The 24,637-nt window shown below is 42.4% G+C and overlaps 1 protein-coding gene across 1 annotated transcript; it reads left to right on the top strand.

The window, feature by feature from the left end:
* Positions 1-231: 231 nt before the first annotated feature.
* Positions 232-4,512, top strand: LOC115389853 (uromodulin-like). Its single transcript, XM_030093420.1, has 4 exons — positions 232-637; positions 1,810-2,248; positions 3,970-4,212; positions 4,302-4,512. The coding sequence occupies exons 1-4, from the start codon at positions 232-234 to the stop codon at positions 4,510-4,512; spliced, it is 1,299 nt and encodes a 432-aa protein (XP_029949280.1).
* The last annotated feature ends 20,125 nt before the right edge of the window (positions 4,513-24,637 follow it).

The following is a 24,637-nucleotide window of genomic DNA, read 5'->3' as shown; positions in this document are numbered from 1 at the left end:
GATGCAAAGCGGTGCAGTGACTCCTCCTGCTGCAGATCAGGTTACCACTGGTCACCTGAAAGGGGGTGTGTGGACGTCGACGAGTGCTCCCTCCCAGACTCTCCCTGCAACTCCCGTCAGATTTGTAAAAACACACCAGGGTCCTTTGAATGTCTGGAGTCTGTGTCAGAACTCTCGTCAGGGCCATCGCCTTTCCAGGCTGTGTGTGGGGGAACAGTTTGTCCCACAGGCATGGACTGCATCCTTCATAATGGCACTCCCCACTGTGTTGACCCCTGTGATGACTACACTGTACTGAATGATGAATGGCGATCTACAAGTTTAAGTGGAAATGGAGTCCGTTGTGATCGAGATATCAACTGGCAAGGCTGGTATCGCATGTTTCAGGGGCAAACCAGTGCTCGTATCCCAGAGAGGTGTATAGGCCCAAACAGGTGTGGGACACAAGCTCCTCTGTATTTAGCTGAACCTCATCCCACACAGTCAGGCGTGATTGTCAATCGCACTGTGTGCAATTCCTGGGACGGCAGTTGCTGCAAGTTCCCAAATCACCAAATCCAAGTAAAACGCTGCAGTGGAGGCTTCTATGTCTACAAACTTGTAGCACCAAGCACATGTAATCTTGCATACTGTTCAGGTAATGCTCTTATTAAAACATCCTCGCACAGGTTAAATTGTTGCATATAATGTATTCACTTTGGGGGTTTTTTGTTTTGTTTTTTCCAACAGAGGTGAATGAAACAGTGCATTCAACAATACCACCAGTAAGCATCACACCACCTGGTAACAACACAGCAGTTGAGGGAGAAGTGCGCCTGGCAGATGGAGGAAGCAGCTCCTGCTCTGGCAGAGTGGAGATCTTCCACTCTGGAGAGTGGGGGACAGTGTGTGATGATCAATGGGACCTGCTCGATGCTGAGGTGGTGTGTAGACAGCTGGGCTGTGGCAGAGCCTTCTCAGCACTAACAGTGGCATACTTTGGACAAGGCAGCGGACCCATCTGGTATGATGATGTTAAATGCAAGGGCAATGAAACAAAGCTGTCTGACTGTGAGCACCGAGGGATTGGGACTCATAACTGTGGCCACAATGAAGATGCTGGAGTTGTCTGTGAAGGTAAGTACAGATTTGTGCAGATAGTGAGTATGTTTTTCAGCACCGACTCATCTGTCTTTCTTTCTTTTCCTCTCAGCTGCTTCGCCAGTGAGACTTGCCAACTCTGGACACCGCTGCTCAGGCAGAGTGGAGATCTTCCATGCTGGACAGTGGGGGACAGTGTGTGATGATAACTGGGACCTTGACAATGCCAATGTGGTGTGCAGACAGCTGGGCTGCAGAGCGGCCCAATCAGCTTTATCTGGTGCAGTCTTTGGAGCTGGCAGAGGACCCATCTGGTTGGACAATGTCTCTTGTTTTGGAAATGAGTCATCTATATCAGACTGCAGACATTCAGGGTTCGGAGTCCACAACTGTGGTCACCACGAAGATGCCAGTATTATATGTGAAGGTAAACGTTCATGAATACATTTTGGATAGATTTCAATTGTTGTTGCTCACATTTAATTGTGTGATGAACTCATTTGTGCCCAGAAATGCTGCACACACTGTTGTTGTCATGTTCTCAGTTCACAGAACATTTTCTTTCAGGTGCGCCAGGTATCCACGGCACAGCAAGTCCGACATTGCCACCTGTGAACAGTACAAATATTCCGACAGTCGCCACAACAACTTTGCCAAGTCCACCACCGCCTGTCAACATAACCACACCACCTTCCCAGATTGTGTGTGGGGGAACAGTTTGTCCTCCAGGCATGGACTGCATCCTTCATCATGGCACTCCCCACTGTGCTGACCCCTGTGATGACTACACTGTACTGAATGATGAATGGCGATCTACAAGTTTAAGTGGAAATGGAGTCCGTTGTGATCGAGATATCAACTGGCAAGGCTGGTATCGCATGTTTCAGGGGCAAACCAGTGCTCGTATCCCAGAGAGGTGTATAGGCCCAAACAGGTGTGGGACACAAGCTCCTCTGTATTTAGCTGAACCTCATCCCACACAGTCAGGCGTGATTGTCAGTCGCACTGTGTGCAATTCCTGGGACGGCAATTGCTGCAAGTTCCCAAATCACCAAATCCAAGTAAAACGCTGCAGTGGAGGCTTCTATGTCTACAAACTTGTAGCACCAAGCACATGTAATCTTGCATACTGTTCAGGTAATGCTCTTATTAAAACATCCTCGCACAGGTTAAATTGTTGCATATAATGTATTCACTTTGGGGTTTTTTTTGTCTTGTTTTTTCCAACAGAGGTGAATGAAACAGTGCATTCAACAATACCACCAGTAAGCATCACACCACCTGGTGACGACACAGGAGTTGAGGGAGAAGTGCGCCTGGCAGATGGAGGAAACAGCTCCTGCTCTGGCAGAGTGGAGATCTTCCACTCTGGACAGTGGGGGACAGTGTGTGATGATAACTGGGACCTTGACAATGCCAATGTGGTGTGCAGACAGCTGGGCTGTAGAGCGGCCCAATCAGCTTTATCTGGTGCAGCCTTTGGAGCTGGCAGAGGACCCATCTGGTTGGACAATGTCTCTTGTTTTGGAAATGAGTCATCTATATCAGACTGCAGACATTCAGGGTTCGGAGTCCACAACTGTGGTCACCATGAAGATGCCAGTGTTATCTGTGAAGGTAAACGTTCATGAATACATTTTGAATACATTTTAATTGCTGTTGCTCGCATTTAATTGTGTGATGAACACAGTTGTGCACAGAAATGCTGCACAGACTGTTGGTGTCGTCTTCTCAGTTCACAGAACATTTTCTTTCAGGTGCGCCAGGCAGCCACAGCACAGCAAGTCCGACATTTCCACCTGTGAACAGCACAAACATTCCGCCAGTCTCCAGAACATCTCCACAACCACCTCTGGATGCTTTTCATCTTTATTGTCAAGAGAGCAAAATCCAAATACAAGTGGAGGCAAGTCACCTGACAGCCTCTGGGCTCGACCCATTGTCTGGACACTTGGCTGATCACAACTGCACCTGGGTCAGAGCGAACGGTGGCTGGATTTGGTATGAAGTTGATACTCAACCAGAAGCCTGCGGAAATCTAATGAAGGTATTTGTTCTTTCTTTGACTAACCTCCATGTGTGTCCTGCTACAGCATCCCCTGACGAGTTAAAAACCACATTATGACCGATGATACCTTTTTGCAGTGGAGATACAATTGAAGGAATTTAGTTGAGACTCTCAATACAATTAGAAGTTTTCTCTGATCTCTACATTATCTCACAAGTAGATCATCACTGCTGTTCATAGATGTCTGGGCACAAAATCCATAATCATTTTAATATTTCCATGTCGTTATAATCCATTATGTATTGTTAGACTTAAGATTGCAATCTCTTCAATTTGATATTTTTTTATCTTCATGGGGGATTGACGAAAGATGTCTAAATATGTTAATATTGCTTTGTCTTTCTCATCTGATGTGACCATTCGCCTTATTGATCACTTGATCATCTGTCTTTCAGACCAACCTCACACATGTGACATACGTCAACAATATATTTATCTATTCAGCACGAAACCCATCCTTCAGCGTTCCACATCGAGTTCCCTTCTCCTGCACGTATCCTCTGGATACAGACAGCACCCTTGATGTGGCTGTCAGGCCAGTCCTGGAGTAAGAAAACCTTCATTCAGTCTACATTGACATTATTTACTATTCATTAGTAACATTTGTAACTGCAAAGATATTTTGACTATGGTTTTGATTTATTTATTTATTTTTTACAATATGCGGTTTACTTGGTGACCTTCAGGATGTGATGACTTGGTAGTCAAAATGCATTCTGTCTTCTTTTATTTTGCAATATCTACACAGCAAAAATAATGAATAATTTTGAATCAATTATTTTTGAGTTAGATTTGTTAACACAGCTTATTTCCTTTCACAGGGAGAAGGGTGGAATTTCTGGTTTGGGCAGCCGAGCGAGTGTCGCCATGTCTCTGTACCGTAGCCCCGCCTTCAGTGACACTTACCCACCAGGGTTGGTGACCCTCCCAGTGGACTCCGCATTGTATGTGGGGGTCTCTGTGGAGAACAGGGGTCCAGACTTTGCTGTTATTCTGGAGGACTGTTTCGCAAGTCACTCTCTAAGCCCTCAATCTCCTGAGAAATACCCTTTAATCCAGAACAGGTACGTGCACCTCCTCAGCCTCAGCAGAAACCTTGTGGGATCCAGTAACATGTAATGACCCTGATGATCTCCTCCATCTTTTCTGCAAGGTGTCCCGTTGACCCTCGGCAGGTGGAGGTGATTGAGAACGGCAGATCAACTCGGGCTCGTTTCTCTGCTCTGTTTTTCCTCCCAAATGGAAAACACGAAGACGTGTATCTTCACTGCAACCTCACCCTCTGTGACATGAGGAAGTACAGCTGCTTCACTGTGAGTCTCAAATTTCACTTCATCAGCATCAGAATCTGTCCATCCGTCTGACCGACTGATCGACAGATAAATAAACTTCTTTTTTTCAAGTGGCCCTTATTCTCATCCATAATAATGATTCTCTCTCTCCTCCTCCCCTCACCCCTCTGTACTTTGTAGTCTTGCAGTCGGAGAACAAGTCGTTCTGTTTTCAACTCTGCTTCAGTGACTCCCACCTCCATTGGGCCAATCACTTGTAAGTCTGACTATCAATCTCACTTTGAGACTACTGATTGATTTCACAACATATTTTTTTTCCTTTCTGTCTTACAGGGGCTGATTAAGTGGCATGATCTCCATGAAAAACAATACCAACTGTGGCCTTTGTAATATTGTTTTTGTACTCACAATCCCAAAATGAATGTTTTCACTATGTATACTGAAATCTTACAAGCTGTTATATTTTCTGTCATTTCCAAATATGTGCAATGGAAAAAAACACTAAAGTTTTAATAAAATAGTGTTCTTGTCACCTCCTTTTTTCTTTTCGTATGAGAATGTGATCCCAATATTTCTTTAAATATTTTCTTTAAATAGTAATAAATTTCAAATTATATTACAAGTAATCAACAATGACACAGTGACAATTGAACAATAATCAGAAAATAAAACAAAGCAACAATGGCAACAACATATAAAATAAGATTTGAAAAATAAATTAATAAGCAAACAAAGGGGGACAAGAGTCAAGTATCTCCTGCGTCACTCCACAGCTGACTATCTTACCAAAGAGGTAAGAGAAGTGAAGTAGGTTGATGAAGAGGGTATCATTAGTTGTTCATATGCTCTAGAACTGGACTCTATATCCTGGAGAACTTCCTACCAGCAAGTTCATCTCTCAGTCCTTCCACATGTCGTATGCTTATGAGTTCCCACAGCCAAGTCTCAAACTTGGGAGCTAAATCAGACTTCTACAATTTCAGTATACATCTTTTGTCAATCATCATACCATGAATCAAAACAGTATGTGTGCTCCAATCCAAGTTGTCTAGAGTGCTTGAGTGTCCAAACAGAGCAGTTTCGGGGTCAGGTGTTACACCGACATTAAAAACAGAGAAAAAAAGTTGTGCAATTTCAGGCAAGACCAACACAGATGTATGAGAGTACCTTCTGAGGTGTTACATTGATTGCACATCGGAGCGAGGTCAGGGAAATTGTTTTAATCTCATCTTAGAGTAGTGCAATCTGTGTCCTATTTTGTACTCGATCAGTTGGAGTCTTGCATTAATTGAGCAAGGCTTCATGGTAGTTAATACATTATCCCAACTTCCATTCTCAGTCTCAGTATCAAGCTCACTTTCCCAGGCCTTTTTTATTTTAATTGTAGATGAGACTAAAGTACTTTAGAAGTAATGAACCAGCTTGGTGTTTTGCTTCAGGGAGACCCAGAAGGTATTCGAACAGGACATTATTTTCAGGTGATAATTCATATGACGAAGTAGCCTGTCGGACATAGTGCCTCAGTTGTAAATATTAAAAGGACTTGGATTTCGAAAGAGAAAATTGGGACTGCAGTTATTCAAAAGAGCCTAAATGTCAATCAGAATGAAGGGCTTTTAAATTGAGCCGACCCATACAGCTCCAATCTCTGACGGCATTGTCTGTAACATGTGACGTCTCGTAACAGCTTTGAATGTCTACCACAAGACAGAGTCCGAGACGTCTGCGGTGTCATTATTGTCAAGATATTCTGTGATTTTTGCTGATACTCGTGAACAGAAATTTTTTTCTGTCAACAGAGATGGACACGCTATGAGGAGCACTGTCTAGGCCTTTTGAAATCAAGAGTAATGGATGTTGGCGCCTGGTCTGAAATAAAAATGTTCTGATATTTCGTGTTTGGAACATTTGGTATGAGTTTAGCATGCATAAAAAAAAAACAAAACATATTTAGTAGGTATATGTAGCAGATATTGTCCAAAAGTTGTTGATTTTCAAATGTTTTATTTAGCCATTTTTATATTTTAGATTTCTGTGCAGATTAGTTCACCTTTTATTCTTTGGAGGGAGAGAGGAGGCAGAGGCTCCTGCTTGCTTTGCTTGTGTTCATTTGTGGCATTACTTCGGGGTTCCAGTAGAGGGGAGTAGCACTCTTTTAACATCAGTCAATACAGATGAGTGAATGGGAGTGTGGGTATTCATTTCACTCTTCCCATTTTCACCCATAACTACCTCAATATAAACTATGAAAAACAGCCAACACTTTGGTATCTTTATGCTCTGTGTTATTTTCATTGCGTCTGGAAAAATGTATATTTAGATTTTTGTGTAATTATTCAGTGTTCGTCTAACTTGATGGAAAAAACCTCAATTCAACAAAAAAGAACATATATTTACTCATCCCAAACACCCACTTTCACTAATAAAGCGGGAGAAAATAGCTAAACATGTCAGCTCAGGGATCCTATTCTCGTCAATACCTAACCAGCAATATCATGAGATGGTTAACTGTAAGCGGAGTCTCCATCTGAAAGAAACTATTAAATAATAATCATCATAAGATCTCAATAACAAAAATTTAGAGAGTGCCAAGGTGTTTATATAAAACAATATTGAGCATATTACGCAAATTAACAAACCAAACAAAACATTTCCAGCATTCAGAATTACTCAATAGTAAAGAAGTGAGAGTCGGGAACCTTGATGAGAGACAGATGATCAATGTCTCTGCCGGGAAGTTGGGATACATATAGATACGTCTCCCAAGGTAGATCAAGGGGGTGCTCTCCCATGCCAGTTGCAAGTATTTTCTCCCTCACCTGAAAGCTGTGAATCCTAATGATCATGACACTGGGACATGTTCCAGCGTCAGGTTGCTGTCCCAGTTGGTGCGCTCTGTCAACCTCTATCGGAGTGGGAAAGTGAGCCGAGCCCAGCAGGTTCCACAAAAAGTTAACAAAAAACTCCACAGGGTTTTTTACACTCCATTGTTTCTGGCAGGCTCACCATCTTTATGTTCTGGCCTCAAAGTCGATAACTGTCTTTTGGGGCAGCTTGAGACTCGCCTCTAACTGTCGCCATTGCTGCTTTAGCTGGGCCAATAGCCTTTATTGGTGCATCAGTACTGGATCAGATGAACCTATCTTTAGTAACAGGTTATCTTCCACAGGCCTTCAAGGTTGCTGTTTTTAAACCTCGTCTTAAAAAGCCCACCCTTGATCCAGGTGTTCTAACAAGTTACAGACCAATATCCAACCTTCCCTTTATTTATAAAATCCTCGAGAAAGCTGTTGCAAGTCAGCTTTGTGTTTATTTATATAACAACAACCTATTTGAGTATTTTTAGTCAGGTTTTAGAGCTCATCATAGCACAGAGACAGCTCTGGTAAAAGTTACTTTTGTTCTTCTCACAGCCTCAGATAAAGAACTCTCTGTTCTGGTCCTGTTAGATCTCAGAGCTGCATTTGATACTGTTGATCATGACATCCTACTACAGAGACTAGAATATATTATTGGGATTAAAGGCACAGCATTAAACTGGTTTTGATCATATTTGCAGACAGGTTCCACTTGTTTAATGTTAATGGTGACTCTTCAGCTCAGATAAAGGTGAAACATGGAGTTCCACAAGGTTCTGTCCTAGGACCTATACTCTTCACATTATACATGCTCCCTATACAGAAAATCATTAAGAAACTGTTGGAAATATTATGTTTCAGTGTCACTGCTAAATGCTTTCTCTGTTTTATTCTGTATTGAACTCTGCATAGAGAAGTGTGTTTTCTGAAGTGAGGAAGAGCTTTCTGTTGTGTGGAAGACATCCAAATAAGGTGATGGTATGTCTCATCCCTTTCCTGTTGTAACCATTGCTTTGTGAGCATCCCAAAAAAAAGATGGTGAAACCAGTCCTTATCTGCAAATTATATACAAGCGCCACCCTCTGTGTTAAAAAAAAAAAAAAAACAGGTGGAAAACCAGTGCTCTTTCAGAGAAAAAGAAGGAGCGCTGCGTTTTTCTGTCATTGCAAGTATAAGAATTTTGACTCAGCCTGAATTCTTCTCTGTATTTGTGTTCTTTTTTTCTTTAGCTATTTCAGGGTTTGAACGTGACATACGTAGAACTTTTTCCTTCAAGCCGGATCCCAATCCCCGCTTCTGAGAGGGGGATCGAGGCCAGCTATACTGTGCATAGCCGGACTGGGTCCTGAAACAAAGCCCTCCAGGTTGAATTCCTACAGAGGTCAGCAGTAGGAGTTCTGGGTTCTTTTTCAGAACCAGCTTGACACTATCTGAGGGACATGAAACCGTAGGAAGACAGGTGACACTCAAACTAGGTCTATGACCTGAGTGAATAATTTTTAGTGAGCTGATTTAGAGAACCATAAAATAGGATGGACTAGATCAATATAGCAAGATCTAAAACCATTTAAGTAAGAAAATCCTCTGACAGGCAAAACCCCTATTGTGACTCTACTTAGGAGAAGTGAGAGTTTTTCTAGACAATAGGCAAGTCCACTGGCAGTGCTATTTTATTTAGTCCCAGGATCTGTGAATCCTAAAGAAGCAAAAGATGAGTGAATGTGTTGTGTGAATGGAGTAAACCACAAGCGGACAACCTGAAACCTAACGGTGTCAACGTACGGTTATCAGTTGAAGTAGATTGTGGAAATCACTTATTAAGGTGCAGGTGATTCTGGTGGAGGAATGTAAAACAATCTTCAGTTCTGGGATTAGTACCCCCAGTGGGAGACCGGATCAAACAAAGGTTTGACCTAGAAGCTTTTCTCTCAGGAACTGGATTTTGGCTCAAAGAAGCATTTTCCTCTCACTCTCTACTCAGCGACAGTAGCTCAGATGGTAGAGTGGGTTGTCTCATAACTGTAATGTTGGCGGTTCAATCCCCGCACCCGCAAGTGGAAAAACTGTCATCGTGTCCTTGGGCAAGACACTTCACCCACCTTGCTTAAAAGTAGTGTGAGAGTGAATGGTTGGTGGTGGTGGTAGGAGGGGCTGATGGCGCAGACTGGCAGCCTCGCCTCTGTCAGTCTACCCCAGGGCAGCTGTGGCTACAGTAGTACCTTATCACCACCCAGTATGGAGAGAATGAATAATGCAATGTAAAGCATCTTTGAGTGTCCAACAAAACCAATGCATTATTAGTATTACCTCCACCAGGAGGTTATGTAATCACGTTGGTTTGTTGCTTGGTTTGTTGGTTGGACTGTTAGCAACATTATGGAAAAAGTAATGGATGGATTGCAATGAAACTTTGTGGAAAGGTGGGTCTTGGGCTAACTTAGAATCCATTAAATTTTTGTGATGATCCGCATCACTGTCTGGATCCAGGAATTTTTTAAAGGATTCTTTATCATTGAGCGATAGGGCAGTCTTTCACATAGTTGGGCAGGCCCGCCGACAGGGGGCCTGTGCAGCATGGGCGCGCTGCGCCGCGTGGGACACACGTAGTGGTGCAGCGTACCGTGTGCGGCCGCACCACTCCGTGCGCTGCACGCGGCACGCCGCACCACTACGCGCACTGCACGCCACGCCGCATGCCGCAGCGCTCCGCTCCGATCACACCCCCAATCACAATGTTTCTTTATTATATATGATATGGTGTTCTTATTGTTGTTGGTGACTGATTTGAGCTATGGCGGAGGTCTGCGCTCTCTGAGTGCCAAATTCTAGTTATTACTGCTATCTCACACCAGCGGCAGTAACTAAAATTAATTCTGGTAAAATAATTAACTGAAATGAATTAAAATGGGTAATTGTTGTTGCAAAAAGAAAGAAAATAATGGAAGGAGATGCTAAATATATGGAAAAGGCATACCCTGGGTCGACCCATAAATTGAAGGAATGGCCGAAAAAACATGCACAAACTTTGTCTCAAAAATAAAACTCAAAGACAACACAAAAAAGGTAAAGATAAAAAAAAAAAAAAAAAAACTACAGAAGGACTTGGAAATGCCAGGAAATTGCTTACTGAAGCTCACAGAAGAAAAGCTGGAATTGAGAAGAGAAGAGAAAAAGAAACAACTGACAATTTTTTTGTAAGACCCGAAGACAATGAAATTGGACAGAGATGACGTGGACATGACAGACAGGGAGAAGTGGTTGCAGCTGCAGAACCACACCCGTAGGAGACACAATATGAGCCACCTCCATACACTACAACCACAGACGAACAATCTGTATCCAAGTCTGACCAACTTACAAATCTCATCAACTGCTCCACCCGAGCTCCACACACCCAGAACCAGACAAAAGAGGCAAATAAAAATGACTTGGAGCAAACAAATGGGAGGACTTTTTAGTCCAATGTCACCAAAACCTTATTTGTCCTCACCACCAGAAGACATCCTTCCCATGATACGAGTAGCAAACCTGGCATTTGGGAGGATGGTCAGTCAAGATCCATATTGGTACATAGGACTTGGAATGTTGAAGATGTAAAGAAAGCTGTAACTGGACTTACATCTCACACGATTGACCAAGACCAGTTCTGCCAGGATATGACTGATCTGGAGGAGACTGGAATCCCCTTGGAGACCAAGGAAATAATCCTGCTGAGAGATGAATCACAGCTCTGCATGAGAAAATTAGGGGACAATTTAGGAAGATTGCAGATTACTCAATGATTGGTCAGATTCAACAAAAAGACGGAGAGACTGTAGATGATTTCAGGACAAGGTTTGAGGCAGTGTTCAAACAGGACAGTGGATTGTGTGACGACGGTGAACTGAATGGAGTGTTCCAACAACAGTTGTCTATTAATGCCTCAAATCAGGTTTTAAACTTTTTACAGTGCGCATTTGTGCAGCGTCACTTCTCACACTTCGCACACTTGTTTCCCTGAAAAACACGCACACACACACCAACACACACAAAATTGATGTATTACTGACCGTCAGTAATAATCAAGAACATATTAAAAATAGTAAAATAAGTCTCCCCGGCTGTGCACCAGGACGGACACCTTCCCACACGGTCCCGTCCTTACCCTGCTCATTTGATTCTGGGACTGCAGGCTCGACAGGACAAAGGTATTTATTCAGAAAATATTTTCGTTATAAAATTAATTTTTCAAAACGAGAAATACATGGTTTGCTGTACTTTGATGGAGGATACCGGAATCTGTAATTGGCACCTCTGGAGACACTGAATGCTTTGTAATATTATGTGTGTCATTGTTAGGACCTTATTTGCTTCAGAAAAACATACAAGACACATATTTAGGAAAAGTCAAAGAATTAGAGGACAGGGGAATCATTTTTAACAGATTTATTTGAATTGTAAAAACCCAAACGGTCTATCAGACCGTCTTGGATGTTCTGGTGTTAATCACCTGCATTTAGACGGAAAAAACACTGCACAACAGTTGCGGGTTTGATGATTCATATTGTGGGTGATATGACACATGGGTGTTTTTTGTCCAATCCCATTGAAAACAATCGTATTAGAAGCATAAAGCGATCCAGATTCTATCCTCCCAGGTGAAGCGCATTATTCAGTTTCTGTGACATAATGAAAAGATCTCTGTCCCACTTTACAGGATCTGATGTTGAGCAGTCTTCAGGCCTGAGCAGAGTGTTTTGTCCTGATGGATATCTGCTGAAACAGGTCAAACATCTTCACGATGCGCTCAGCCGCATGTTCTCTGTAACCCTCCGCTCCACCGGCGAGGCTCCATGACGCTGCGGCGCAGAGCTCAGCCAGCAGCCCGCTGACAGCGGGCGCTCAGCGGACCCCCAGTCCGCAGTGCGACCCGCTGCTCAGCCCAGTCACCACGTCTGGTCCTCCACTGAGCCGCTGCTGCACGCCCATGTCTCTGGACAAAGACAGGATCAGAAACACGCAAAAAACAAACAAAAAAACCAAAACACTCAAAACATGACAAAAAAATCCTCCCGTCAGAAACAATATAATTCAAAATTATTTCTGTGCATCTATCTTTTCCCGTAATTATTTGGCGACTCCAATATGGAGATAATTTTTTTAAACTTTTGGATTTGTAACCAAAACTTTTGAATTCAAAACCAAAACTTTTTAATTCAAAACCAAAACTTTTGAGCATGCAAGCAAAACTTCACAATTCAAAACCAAAGCTTTTTTCTGTTTTGATGTCAAAAAAAATTTGGTGGGGTTGCCACTTAAATAATTTTGTTCTCAGATTTATTCTATTTGATTGAACTTTTATTTTTTTGATTGCAACTTTATGTTTTTTGGTCTCAACTCTCTTTTTTTTTTGGCAAAACTTTTTTTGATTGATTGAATAATAAAGACACAAAATTATCTCCATACTCCAAGAAATGATATTGGGGTCGGGACAAACGGCTGCGCTTGATGCGACATCAGTGCTCAAACTCAAGTTATTTGTATTTATTTATTTATTTATTTATTTATTTATTTATTTATTTATTCATTCATTCATTCATTCATTCATTAACTCACTCACTATAATTTTCCAACACAAATAGCTTCTACACAATCACAGGAGCTCTTCAGGCTCAAACCCAGCAGTCCAAACACAGGAGGGAGAAGCGTTTAAAAAGAAAGTATTTATTTCATAAGTGATCTTAATGGCACTGACAAGCTGGAAACCTGTCTGTGAGGTTTTCTCAGACAAATGATCATCTTCCCTCCCCTGCCTGCACACTTTCTGCATGAAATTATCACTGGTCCCAGCTGATTCTGTCGACACCTCCCCCTGGTGCGCCGCCACGCCCATCTCGGTGCAAGCGCAGCGGACCGGTCAGACACCCGTTGACGAAAATATGAATCCGCCTCCGCCGGTTTCCGTTCTCTGCGTTGAAAATACGACCTTTTATATTATGTATGAGACAGGGTATCAATCCTTGTGTTTTGTATAGCCCCCCTATGCTGATTGCAATGAGCTGGAGTCTCTTAAGGCGAAAGGTGAGACACAACACAGACAGATTGCGTGGGTAGATGGGATTGTGAGATTGGTTAAGATTCGCACAGACAGAAGGCCAGTTTATTGCTACCAAAGAAATTAACAGGGGTGAAGCTGGAAGTTCCCTGAGAAGTCAGTCCCATGCACACACAGGGAGAACATGCAAACTCTACACAACACAGCAGTGTCTTGTTTGTGGGATGAATGTGACCTGTTGGACACCAAATCTCAATATTTTAGAAGAACAGGAACCGAAGCTGACACAGATAATATCGAAACCTGCTAATACACACACACACACACACACACACACACACACACACACACACACACACACATATATATAAATCAAGCGACATGAAAGTTTTTAAAGTTCAAAACATAAAATGTTTTTTAATTCTTTTATTTTAACATTGACATTTCTTATGTATAAATATTAGAAAGTGAGAGAGAATTGTTTTTTTTTCCGTTTCACTCACCACATTCATGAAATTTTCCTAAATAAATCTGACATGTTTAATTTGTGCTCATACTTAAAAACATCTGCTTTCTTTCACATTTTTCATTTGATCTACTTTGTACATCTGTGCGTCTTCTGATGATACATTCATGCAGTCCCATCGCAACATATTTTTGTGGGAATTGATGTGTTTGTCCACTGATAAGATGTTTGTGAAGGAACGTCTCTTGGTTTTTAGGATGGGAGGCTCAGCCCCCAGTGGATGCACAGGATGTGAGTGAACATAGCGCACAAGCACAAAACTTCACAATCAGGTAACAATGACTGAGAAATTATTCATTTGTGGGTTAGAGAGCTGAGAGGGGGATTCCTCACATTGGAAGGAGCGGGGTTTGGTAACGTGGCGAGGTGTGATACACTGACGTTTAGGGGCTAAATAGGCGGAAGTGATCTTGCAGGATGGTTTTCCTGGTTTGACAGGAATCACTCTGGTGTGCGGATAATAAACTCCACTCCACTCTGCTCCCTCGTCCGTCTCCTCTTTTTGGAACCTCATCATTGGTGACCTCCACATTGGTGACCCTGAGTTGGACATGTCTGTGGATTCAAGCGACAGCACAGGAGCGCAAGTGGGTGCCGCTGTACATGCCGCTGCTATCAAGCTATCTGACTTCTGGCAACACGATCCAGAACCATGGTTCTAGCACATCGAGGCGCAACTTGAGCTGATGGACTCTGGATTCGGCAACCACATGCCGTGTTATGGGTTTCCTGCACGACCCGCCGGCGCAAAACAAACTCCGATCTGTATGTTTGGCACCAGGTTTGTGACTGTGTGTTTTGATGGTCGGCAGTTCGGCTGGGCGTTTGTGATGGCTGATGTGGCCGTGTCGATTCTCGGGGCTGATTTCCTGTGCGCACAAGGATTATTGGTGGACACTGTAAACTGTTGCTTGGTGGACGCGCTTTCGTTCTCCTCGTATTCATGCACTGTGGGGAAGGGGGGATTTCTGTCTCTCGCTAATAGTCTGTCCAACGGGGATTTGTACCAGCGGCTCCTGGCTGTCCCTCCTCACAGTCCCCACCTTCTCAGACTCCCTCGTTAAGCACAGAGTGGAACATTACATTCCCACGGTCGGGCCGCAAGTTTATGTGCGGCGTCGCCGGCTGGATGCGGCTAAGCTGGGGATCGCCAGGGAGGAGTTTGCCACTATGGAGTGTCTGGGAATTGTGCGGCGCTTGGACAGCCCGTGGGCCTCACCCTGCTCATGGTCCCGGAATCGAATGGTAGCTGGAGGCCGTGTGGTGATTTTCGACACCTGAATAACATCACCAAGCACAATCTGTACCCTATTCTGCACATCCAGGATTTCTCGGTGGAGTCCTTCAGTTTGTTTTTTAAAACAATACAATTACAAATAAAGGTTTGCACAGTAGCAGTATGTCAGTAGCAGTTCTCAAACAGGTGTCACATAACCCTCATGAGTCCACAAACCATAGCTTGGTGGTCCATGGGAAAATTTCAAATAACATGAAAGTCAATCAGTAACTATGTGTACCAGTAAAAAAAAAAAAAAAAGTATATATCTACCAATGGGTAGCAATGCACCAATAAAACTAGTTCTTCATCATTCTTCAATTCTTCATGTAATTCTTCAAACTGTGGTTCACGGCAGGCAGAGGAGATGACGCTGGCGTTGAAGGTTCGCAGCTTCTCCTTGTCCACAGCCTCAAAAAGCCTCACAGGCTCTGACTACCTCACAACTCCTTCCCCCCAGATTGTGTTCTTCTTCATTGCACAAACCACGGGAATAAACAGACTGAACTCCACTTCCCATTCCACATTGGAACTCTTAAATGTTCAATCATTAATAGGGTTGCCAACTCCCAGAGATCCTCTCACGCGCAGCTGAAAAAAACTGGGTTTTTTTGGGGGTCAAAAATGCATATATAACAGCATTTTGCCACAGTTATACCTATTACAGACTATAAAAACACATTAAGCTACTGCATTACACCTACAGTAGCAAGATTGTAATAACTCATGATCAGCTTGATCTGTTTGTATTTGAGGCCTACAGTGAGACAGTTATCATTCAAGTATCATCCATCATCATGGACAGCAGCTCTCAGCCACTGCACTGGACAGTGGAGGACAGTCAGCCACTGAAGGAGCTTTAGCAGCTCCTTCAGTGGCCGACTGAGACACCCTCAGTGCAGGAAGGAGTGCTACCACAGGTCTCTCATCCCCACCGCTGTCAGACTGTACAATTCTAATGTGTATAATATGTGCAATAATCCTGGATATTATAATATCCTGCACCCACCCCCCTTTCAGAAATTCAGTGACACTTTATCATCCATTCACTCTGCTGTATCCATTCACTCCGCTAAAACATATTGTACATATATATCATACTGTATAATTATATATTGCATCGTATATGCATATTGTATTGTATATATTGTATATATTATATATTTCCTGTTCAGGTTGTACATACAATTAGATCTTCATTGTCTTGAGCTTTTATCATCAATCCTAGTATGGTTTGCACTATTACTTGTTAATTATTGCACCATTCATTACTTTTGCACCCCGCTGTGGGTTCTATGAGCCTATACACCTGTAAATTTCTCCACTCTGAATTTAATAAAGTCTTCTATTCTATTCTATTCTATTCTATATTTATTGCTAAATGTGCAAAATAACATCAAACAGCTGCTGTCTCTTCTGGATTTTAACATGTTCTTTTTTTATTTTCAACTAAAAAAGTGCAAAATCAAAACTAAAAAAACTTCTGAACAAAAAAACCAACAAGGTGCTGTTTCTAAACTGAAAACACACCACAGTCTGCAGCAGCAGACACAAATCAATGAACTAAAGATAATATATCCGATATGGCAACGGCACCAACTTACCTGTCTATGGAAGCCATGCTGCGCGCTGCTTTAATGTTTTGATTTACTTCTTCCTGTGCGCTCTGTGACGAAACGGACTATTGGCCAATGAACTGCCGAAGCCTAATAGGAACGGTCTTTTTTTGACCAATGAGATAAGACTGATTCTGTGTTGTCAAGCCATGTTTGTCAGCTCATTGGTCACAGAACGTCAGGGAGCCGGTGAACAATTTATCGTAAGTTTTCATAAAAAAGCGCATGTTCCATTGCTCACGTTTTGACTCTCACAAAAATACGGAACAAAGTGTGTTCCTTTTCAGCTCAATACGGAACGCACACTTTTACGTCCAAATACATAACGATTCCGTTTTTCAAGGAACGGTTGGCAACTCTAATCATTAACCTACAAAGCTGGACTCATAAACAACCGCATCACAGAAAATAAAGTAGACATTCTCTTTTTAACAGAGACCTGGCAACTGCCAGATGTCTTCTCCATCCTCAATGAGGTCTGCCCCTCTGCGTACAACTACCTCAGCAAGGCCAGGACCACTGGCTGGAGGGGTGGCCTTGCTGTTTTTCATCGCAGCACCATTCAAACCTCATTACTGTCCATTCCACATGTCAACAGTTTTGAACATCTGGTTTTTAACTGCAAATATATCACAGCACATCACACCGCTTCTGCAACCATAGCACTTATTTATCGCCCTCCAAAACCACATCCATCATTCCTCTCTGAAATTCATGATTTTCTTAAGTCACTTTGCACCTCACACTTCAACATCCTGATTTTGGGGGATTTCAATATCCATATGGACTCACCCTTCTGCCGATTGGCTGCCGATTTCAATCAGGTCCTGGATTGCCTCAATCTCCACCAATCTGTTGTTGGTCCCACTCATTCCAAGGGCCAAACATTGGACCTGGTCATCACTGAATCCATCCACATCTCAGACCTTTAAATCCAGGACATTGGCATTTCAGACCACCACCCAATTACCCTCACAGCAACGTGGAGAGTATGCTGCGCTCTCGGAAAAGGCTGTGCACTTTCTCCTTCCTTTCAAAATGACATATTTGTGCGAGAAAGGCTTCTCTGCCCTTGCCGCAATCAAAACTAAATACAGAAGCAGGGCGCCGAGCCCAACATGAGCGTGAAGCTGACGTCAATTGAACCAGACTGCGGTACTGTGCTCACGAAAGCAGGGACATCTTTCACATTAGGCTTGTGTAAGTTGGCATAACTCACCAAGTAGTTGTGTAAATGTAAATATAGTATAAATATACTATATAGTGTAAATGCAATATATTTGCATATTCACAGTGTATATGTAAATATATGTGTTTTTTTCACTTGCTTGTGTGTGTGTGTGTGTGTGTGTGTGTGTGTGTGTGTGTGTGTTTGTGTGTGTGTGTGTGTGTGTAAGAGAGAGTATGAGGGTGTGAGTAAGTGAGAGGGAGTGTTGCCCCTTAGTGTGTGACAGTTGTGTGGTTTGGATGCCAGTTCTAGTGTTATGTCTCTGCTAACTGTGGCAGACAGAATTAAACTAGTGCTAGGCAATGACTAAATTTCTTAATCGCGATTAATCGCATAATTTTTCTTTGATTAATTGCAATGAATCGCATGATGCACAAAATACAATAATGAATTCAAAAGTACTCTGTAATGACCATCCTGGCCCCATATTCAAACAAGAATATATTTGCAGTTCAGAGATCTTCTTCTTCTTCTTCTTCTTCTTCTTCTTCTTTGGAGTGGGTGGAGACCAACAACTTAGGTGCACAGCGCCACCTACTGTGTCTCTTGGTGAATGTACTTCAGTTTACATCCAAATCACCGTATTCACTTCAGAGATCTGTAAAACCACAACAGCATGTCTTTTGCGACACCGGGCTATCATGGAGGATTGGCGTGAGCGGACCATGAGGAAATATTGGTGAAACTAATGATTTTTTGGACAATTAAAGCCGTTTTGGGAACCGGCGCCACACATGCCCCATTGGCGAACAGTTTATGGATGTCTGCAGCTCGATTTTGGATCTAAATTTCTCCAGAAGCACTGTTTGGATCAGAAAACCCTTATGGGTGAGTATATTGTTCTACTTCGTTCTATAAACGTGAAAACTGTTTAAACCGAACTTATCCTTTAAGGCATTTTTGCGTCAGCTGTGGGAGCAGTGAATGTCAGACGGAGAACACAGCTTCACGGCAACCGGGAGGATGCGCCATGCAAGTTTCATGAAGTCATTGGATGGATCGACAACGCATGGGCTTTAAGTGGCAGCCGAAACCATGCTATTGGGATTCAGAAAGGGCAGAATAATAACTGAGACTGATGCTGAGTCTGACGATAGCCACACAGAAGAGGAAATGTCGTGCCCTCTACCTCCAGAGTCGGTGGATTTGTTCAGAAATGATACAGAGGATGAAGAATTCAATGGATTTGTTGGCGATTTTGAGTGAGTCCAAGAGTCTTGTAAACTACCTATGTAGTTGTTTAAGTCCTGTTGTTAAAACTATAGCTATCTGAATAACTGCTAATATCTAACATTTAATTTCGTTGTTTCACAATGTTCCATTCGTTGCATACAATGACAATGAAGATCATTCTATTTTAATATGTTATGCTAACATACCACCTGTGTACATCACGTTAACAGACGTTTATTTAGCCTGTTGTTTTCCACTTTATTGTTATTACTACACTTTGTATCTTCAAGATGAAATGTCTGTTCTTGGTGTCTGATACATAATAAATTTCCCCGAAACATGTGACTTGTAGTCCAATGCGACTTATATACCATATGTTTTTGTCTTATTCATCGTGCATTTTTTGGTAAGCACGACATATACTCTGGAGACACTAATTATCCGTAAAATACGGTAATCAGTGTCATTAAAAACAATTTGCAGCCGAAAACTCATGGCTCAGCTGACATCATATCCCATGTCCATTCATTGTACACAATGCTTTCACAGAGGTTGGTCAAGGCTGTACACACAGAGAATTTTGTCAAAGCCACAAACGTCATTCATTCATCAGTGAGTCGCTCAACACATCTCAGGGGCAGCACACCCTTAAGAATCAAGGTGGTTTATGTGCTGGAGACTGTCTGGATATCAGAGGCTTGAGCATGGACCGCAGGTGAAGTGAGCAAGATGTAGGTCCGGAAGAAGCGAGGCGAGGCGAGAAAAAATCTCTTTCTGAGCTTGGCAGAGCAGGATAATCCTTCTGCCTGAGAGGACGTTGGCGCTGATTGTTGTTTGCCGCTTCTCTGCCAATCCGTCCAACCTATGAACTATTTCCTCTGTAGTCTTCTGCTAAATACTACAGTATTATTAAAACACTGTCATTTTGCCATATTGGATAGTTGTTGAGGCGCTTTTTCCCGAGGCTTACCTGGATGATCCAGTACAGCTAGAGCGGCCTCTCCCCTAACTCTGGGGTCCTGCCCGAAGCCGGATTACACCAACGGGTGTACAGCAGTGGGACAGTGCCCGGTCAGTGTCTTTTCACCATATGATCTCCAGAAGCTGTCTCCGCACAGGGGCTAGAAAGCCTAATGGCTCCTGGTCTGGGAAACCGAAGCCAGGGCCGGCCCGGGCTTCACAGGCGCCCATGGCGAGCCTGAGACGAGTGCCCCGTAGAAGCGGTGCCGAGAGTTGTCTGGGGGGGTTGCCGGACGATACCGAGCAGTGACAAGCAGTGCGGTGTGTTGGAGCGCCGCAGAGCAGTGCTCACACGGGACACGGGGCGTCAGGGCCCTGGGCAAGTGCACAGTATGCCCGGCCTAATTGGCGGCCCCGACCGAAGCTAACGCTGTTGTCAGTTCGTCTGGGGTGCCTGAGAAGCCTGGTAATGCCCCCGCTTATCTCACAGACCTGCTCACACTCTATACCTCCACCAGGACCCGTTCAGGCCAACAGAACCGTCTGCTCCCGCTCAAGACACGGCTCAAGACCATGGGGGACCGAGCCTTCGAGGCGGCTGCTCCCTGTCAGTGGAACGCTCTTCCAGACCACCTCAGGGCCCCACAGATGGTGGAAGTTTTTAAGAAAGGACTGAAAACCCATCTTTTTAGAAAAGCCTACTGCCAAGTAGTGATTTTTCTTTTATCTTTGTATTTTTGATTGATGTATTGTATTTTATCTTGTCATTTTGTCTGTAGCACTTTGCGATTTGGCATCAAATGTAAAGTGCATTATAAATAAAATCTATTATATTATTATTATGATTATTATTATTATTATTATTATTTCTGCAGCAGCAAAAGGGGCTGGAGACGACAACAATCCTGCAAGGAACAGGTGGCAAAGAGAGGTTAATATAGGCAGGCAGAGTGGCAGTCCCCAGGAATCGTCAATCAGATGGACCCAGTGTCCAGATTTCGACTAACTTAGCGAAATGCCCTCTGGAAGGGCTGCCAAGAATGCACGGCGGAGGTAACTCGAAGATCAACACTTTATTTTTCACACATGCATATGGGGGATAAACTCAGCCGCATCACATAGCCTGCTCCCCATTCCTGCACCACTAAGTTGTGAAATATAGTTAAACTCCGACTCTCTCCAAGAGTCTCTGATGATCTTGCAGGTTGCAAACCTGAAACAAACCCCACAATTCCACATCAGTCATGAAATATAGTGCCCTATTATGCCATGATTGTTCTTAACTTTTAACTCACCGACACCGTGTACACTCTTGAATGAAAACCTCCCAATGAACGCACCACAAACCACGCCCCCTTACGGCAAGCTTATATACACAAATCCCTCCCACACGCATCAACCACCCACACGTGTGAGCAAATAATGAAGAATAATCAAACACAAATATGCATCCTTCTCATAAAGCTAACAGAAAAATATTTCTCTCTTCCCTCACTGGAAAGTTATACACCCAGGGAGCCTGAGGCTGCCCGCTGCCTGCCTGAACAGAACCCTGACATAAAATCTTACCAAACTTGAAAGCTCACAGGTTAAATTTGTTAGAAGATATTGACATTAGGTTTTCACATCTGAATAGAGAATATTTTTTTTTTTTACTTGATTTCAGCACGATGACCAATATTGCTTCATGATTTTTAAAAACACATTAATCACAATCGTCCAGCAGTAATGTTATACTTACATTTCATTGAACTCTCCCTCAATTAAAATAGCCCTTCAGTAAATATTGTCCTCCAGAAACCAAGCCTGTTCTCCACTTCCGTTGTAGATTTTTGTTGTTGTGTTATGACTTTTGGTTGTTGTGTTGTGACTGTGGGTGTTGTGTTGTATTGTGTTGTGGCTTTCTGTTGTTGCATTGTTACTTTTGGTGTTTTGTTGTGGGTTTTGGTTTTGTGTTGTGGCATTTGCTGGTGTGTTGTGTCGTTAACCGTTCTGGGAAACCGTAACTTGCCAGGGGCAGGCACAAACAGTAATAAAAGACTGTATGTACGCAATAGGTTTCATTTGTTTTTCCAGGGTCAAGGGCATGATTGCTCAAAAGACAAACACATGTTCGTGCGTCCTGGTCCTGGTTACAAGTGACTGAACATAACCCGAGGTTTGTCATGACTTCAAACCAAAGAAACATACTGGCACTAAAGCATTGTAAAAACCATAATGATGGTCTTGTAGACCGTCACTGACTGCAGTGAGTCAGACATTTATCTTGGGAAAGATGACATCAGAGGCAGTACTGGGCAGTAAATGCAGGTCTATATTAAATAATGATAAGAACATATGAAGAATGTAAAAAAGAATGAACTACAAAATAATTAATTGACAAATGCTGACAGCTCCAGTGAAAACATGCTACAACATTCATCCATTAAATGCTTGCTTTACTGTATCCAACTCAGAGAAACAATACCAGTTATTTCATGTAGGACACTTGAACTTAAATATGACTAAATGTACTGTTATCTTCATGTAAAACATCTAATAAACAAAGCAAACACAGAAAGAACAATCAATTCCAATCATTGCTCTATGACATGAAGTTTTAAAGACAGCAAACAAACCCAGAGATAATTTTTTGAAATACCTTTTCTGATTGTCAGGAAAATACTCACAGCCACAAAGGCTTTATGTTGTTGTACAGTGGGACTGTGCAGATGTGCGGCCTCTTTAAAGTTTCAATAGTGACAGATTAAAAGCATCATGAATTATATTGCTGCAGTTTTGTTTGAGAGCCAGTTCTTTTTGAATGTGACCTGCTTCTTTCGCTGTTTAATGAGTAACTCATCTGACCTGATGCTGAAAATGGCTCATTTATTGATTCCATTAATCATCAATTTTAATTAATCTTTAACACAGAAACAGGTCGATAAATTGTCACAGCCGAGCTCTGTGGGGACACTGCACCTGTTTCCTACCTGGGTACAGTGTTGCTGTTGAACGATGGAGGTGTCCAGAGGGCTGTTTTTTGTGGTACTTCTGCATATTTTCACAGGCGGCACTTCAGGTAAACCATCTATTTTCTTTGTCATGTAAGAGTAGATAAATACCCACTGAAGTTTGATCTTTGAGACTTTCGCTCATTTTTTTTTCTTAAACGGACTGAATTTATTATAAGACAGAAAAAGTTCTCTCCAGATACAGAAAAAACACTTAAAAAAACCAAACAAAACACTGACATTTTCATGACACTTTTGGAAAAAAAATTCTTCAAAGATTATTTAACGCTGAAATTTTACAACTGATGAGCCTAACTTGTGTGTGTGTGGTTTTTGTTTTTTGTTTTTTTTGGACAATGTGTAGCATCATTCATGCACAAGGTAATTCACTGTGCTTCACAAGAAAATATAAGAAATGCATTAAAACAAAGTGATTAATAAAGATGTGAAAAGCAAAATAAATGAATGAAAATCTTTACTAAGATGGAGATAATACAATCAGAAAAAAAAATCAAATGTTTAACAGAAAACCTGAGCAAATAATGTTTTATGGCCTCATTTAAAAGAAGTGATTGCACTCTGGAAGTATGCTCCATAGGTGAGGCCCGTAGGAACTAAACGCTGCTTCACCTGGTTTCTTCTGACAATTAAACAATGAGCAAACCTGTTCCTGAAGACCTCAGAGCTCTGGATGTTTCACATCAGACGATTTAATCTGAGGTGTATCTGGGCCCGGGACCATTTAAAGCTTTAAAGACATAGAAACACAGCATCATGATTGTTCTTTTTAAATGAGTGTTAAATAGTAAAAGATATGAGTCAAAATATGTGAAACCAAAGGTTAATGAGAATATAGTTTGAACTATATGATTGTATGCTGTCTGCATACAAGAAAATCGATTAATTTTCTTAACTTTCTTAACTTGGACCAAGACACTCGATGCAGCATTGACCAACCTGTGGTACGTGGCATTAAACAAATGTAGCAGGTCGACTGTATACTCATGAAAAATGTACAGTTGGAATCGTGAGATATCAAATAACCATAAAAAAATGTGTTTAAAAATGTGGCATTAACTCATTTAACGCTAAATCTTGTTTTCAGAAGTATGATCTGGCATACAAACAACAACACAACACAATATATGTTTAGATTATTTAGTTTAGTAAATTTAAATACAGTAAATGCATTCCTTTGCCTTTCCACAGGAACCCAGATCACAAGCTGTGATTCATGTCATGCTGAGGCCTTCTGTTTGGATCAAAAAGAACGAGGCGACACTTTCTTGGGCCACGCCCATTCTTACACTTGTCTGTGTAAGGATGGCTTTGTAGGCGATGGTCTGACCTGCTATGATACAAAGCTGTGCAGTGACTCCTCCTGCTGCAGATCAGGTTACCACTGGTCACCTGAAAGGGGGTGTGTGGATGTCGACGAGTGCTCCCTCCCAGATTCTCCCTGCAACTCCCGTCAGATTTGTAAAAACACACCAGGGTCCTTTGAATGTCTGGAGTCTGTGTCAGAACTCTCGT

This window comes from Salarias fasciatus, chromosome 6 (assembly GCF_902148845.1).
Source record: "Salarias fasciatus chromosome 6, fSalaFa1.1, whole genome shotgun sequence".
NCBI lineage: Eukaryota > Metazoa > Chordata > Actinopteri > Blenniiformes > Blenniidae > Salarias > Salarias fasciatus.
This window is presented reverse-complemented; position numbering and strand designations above follow the sequence as displayed.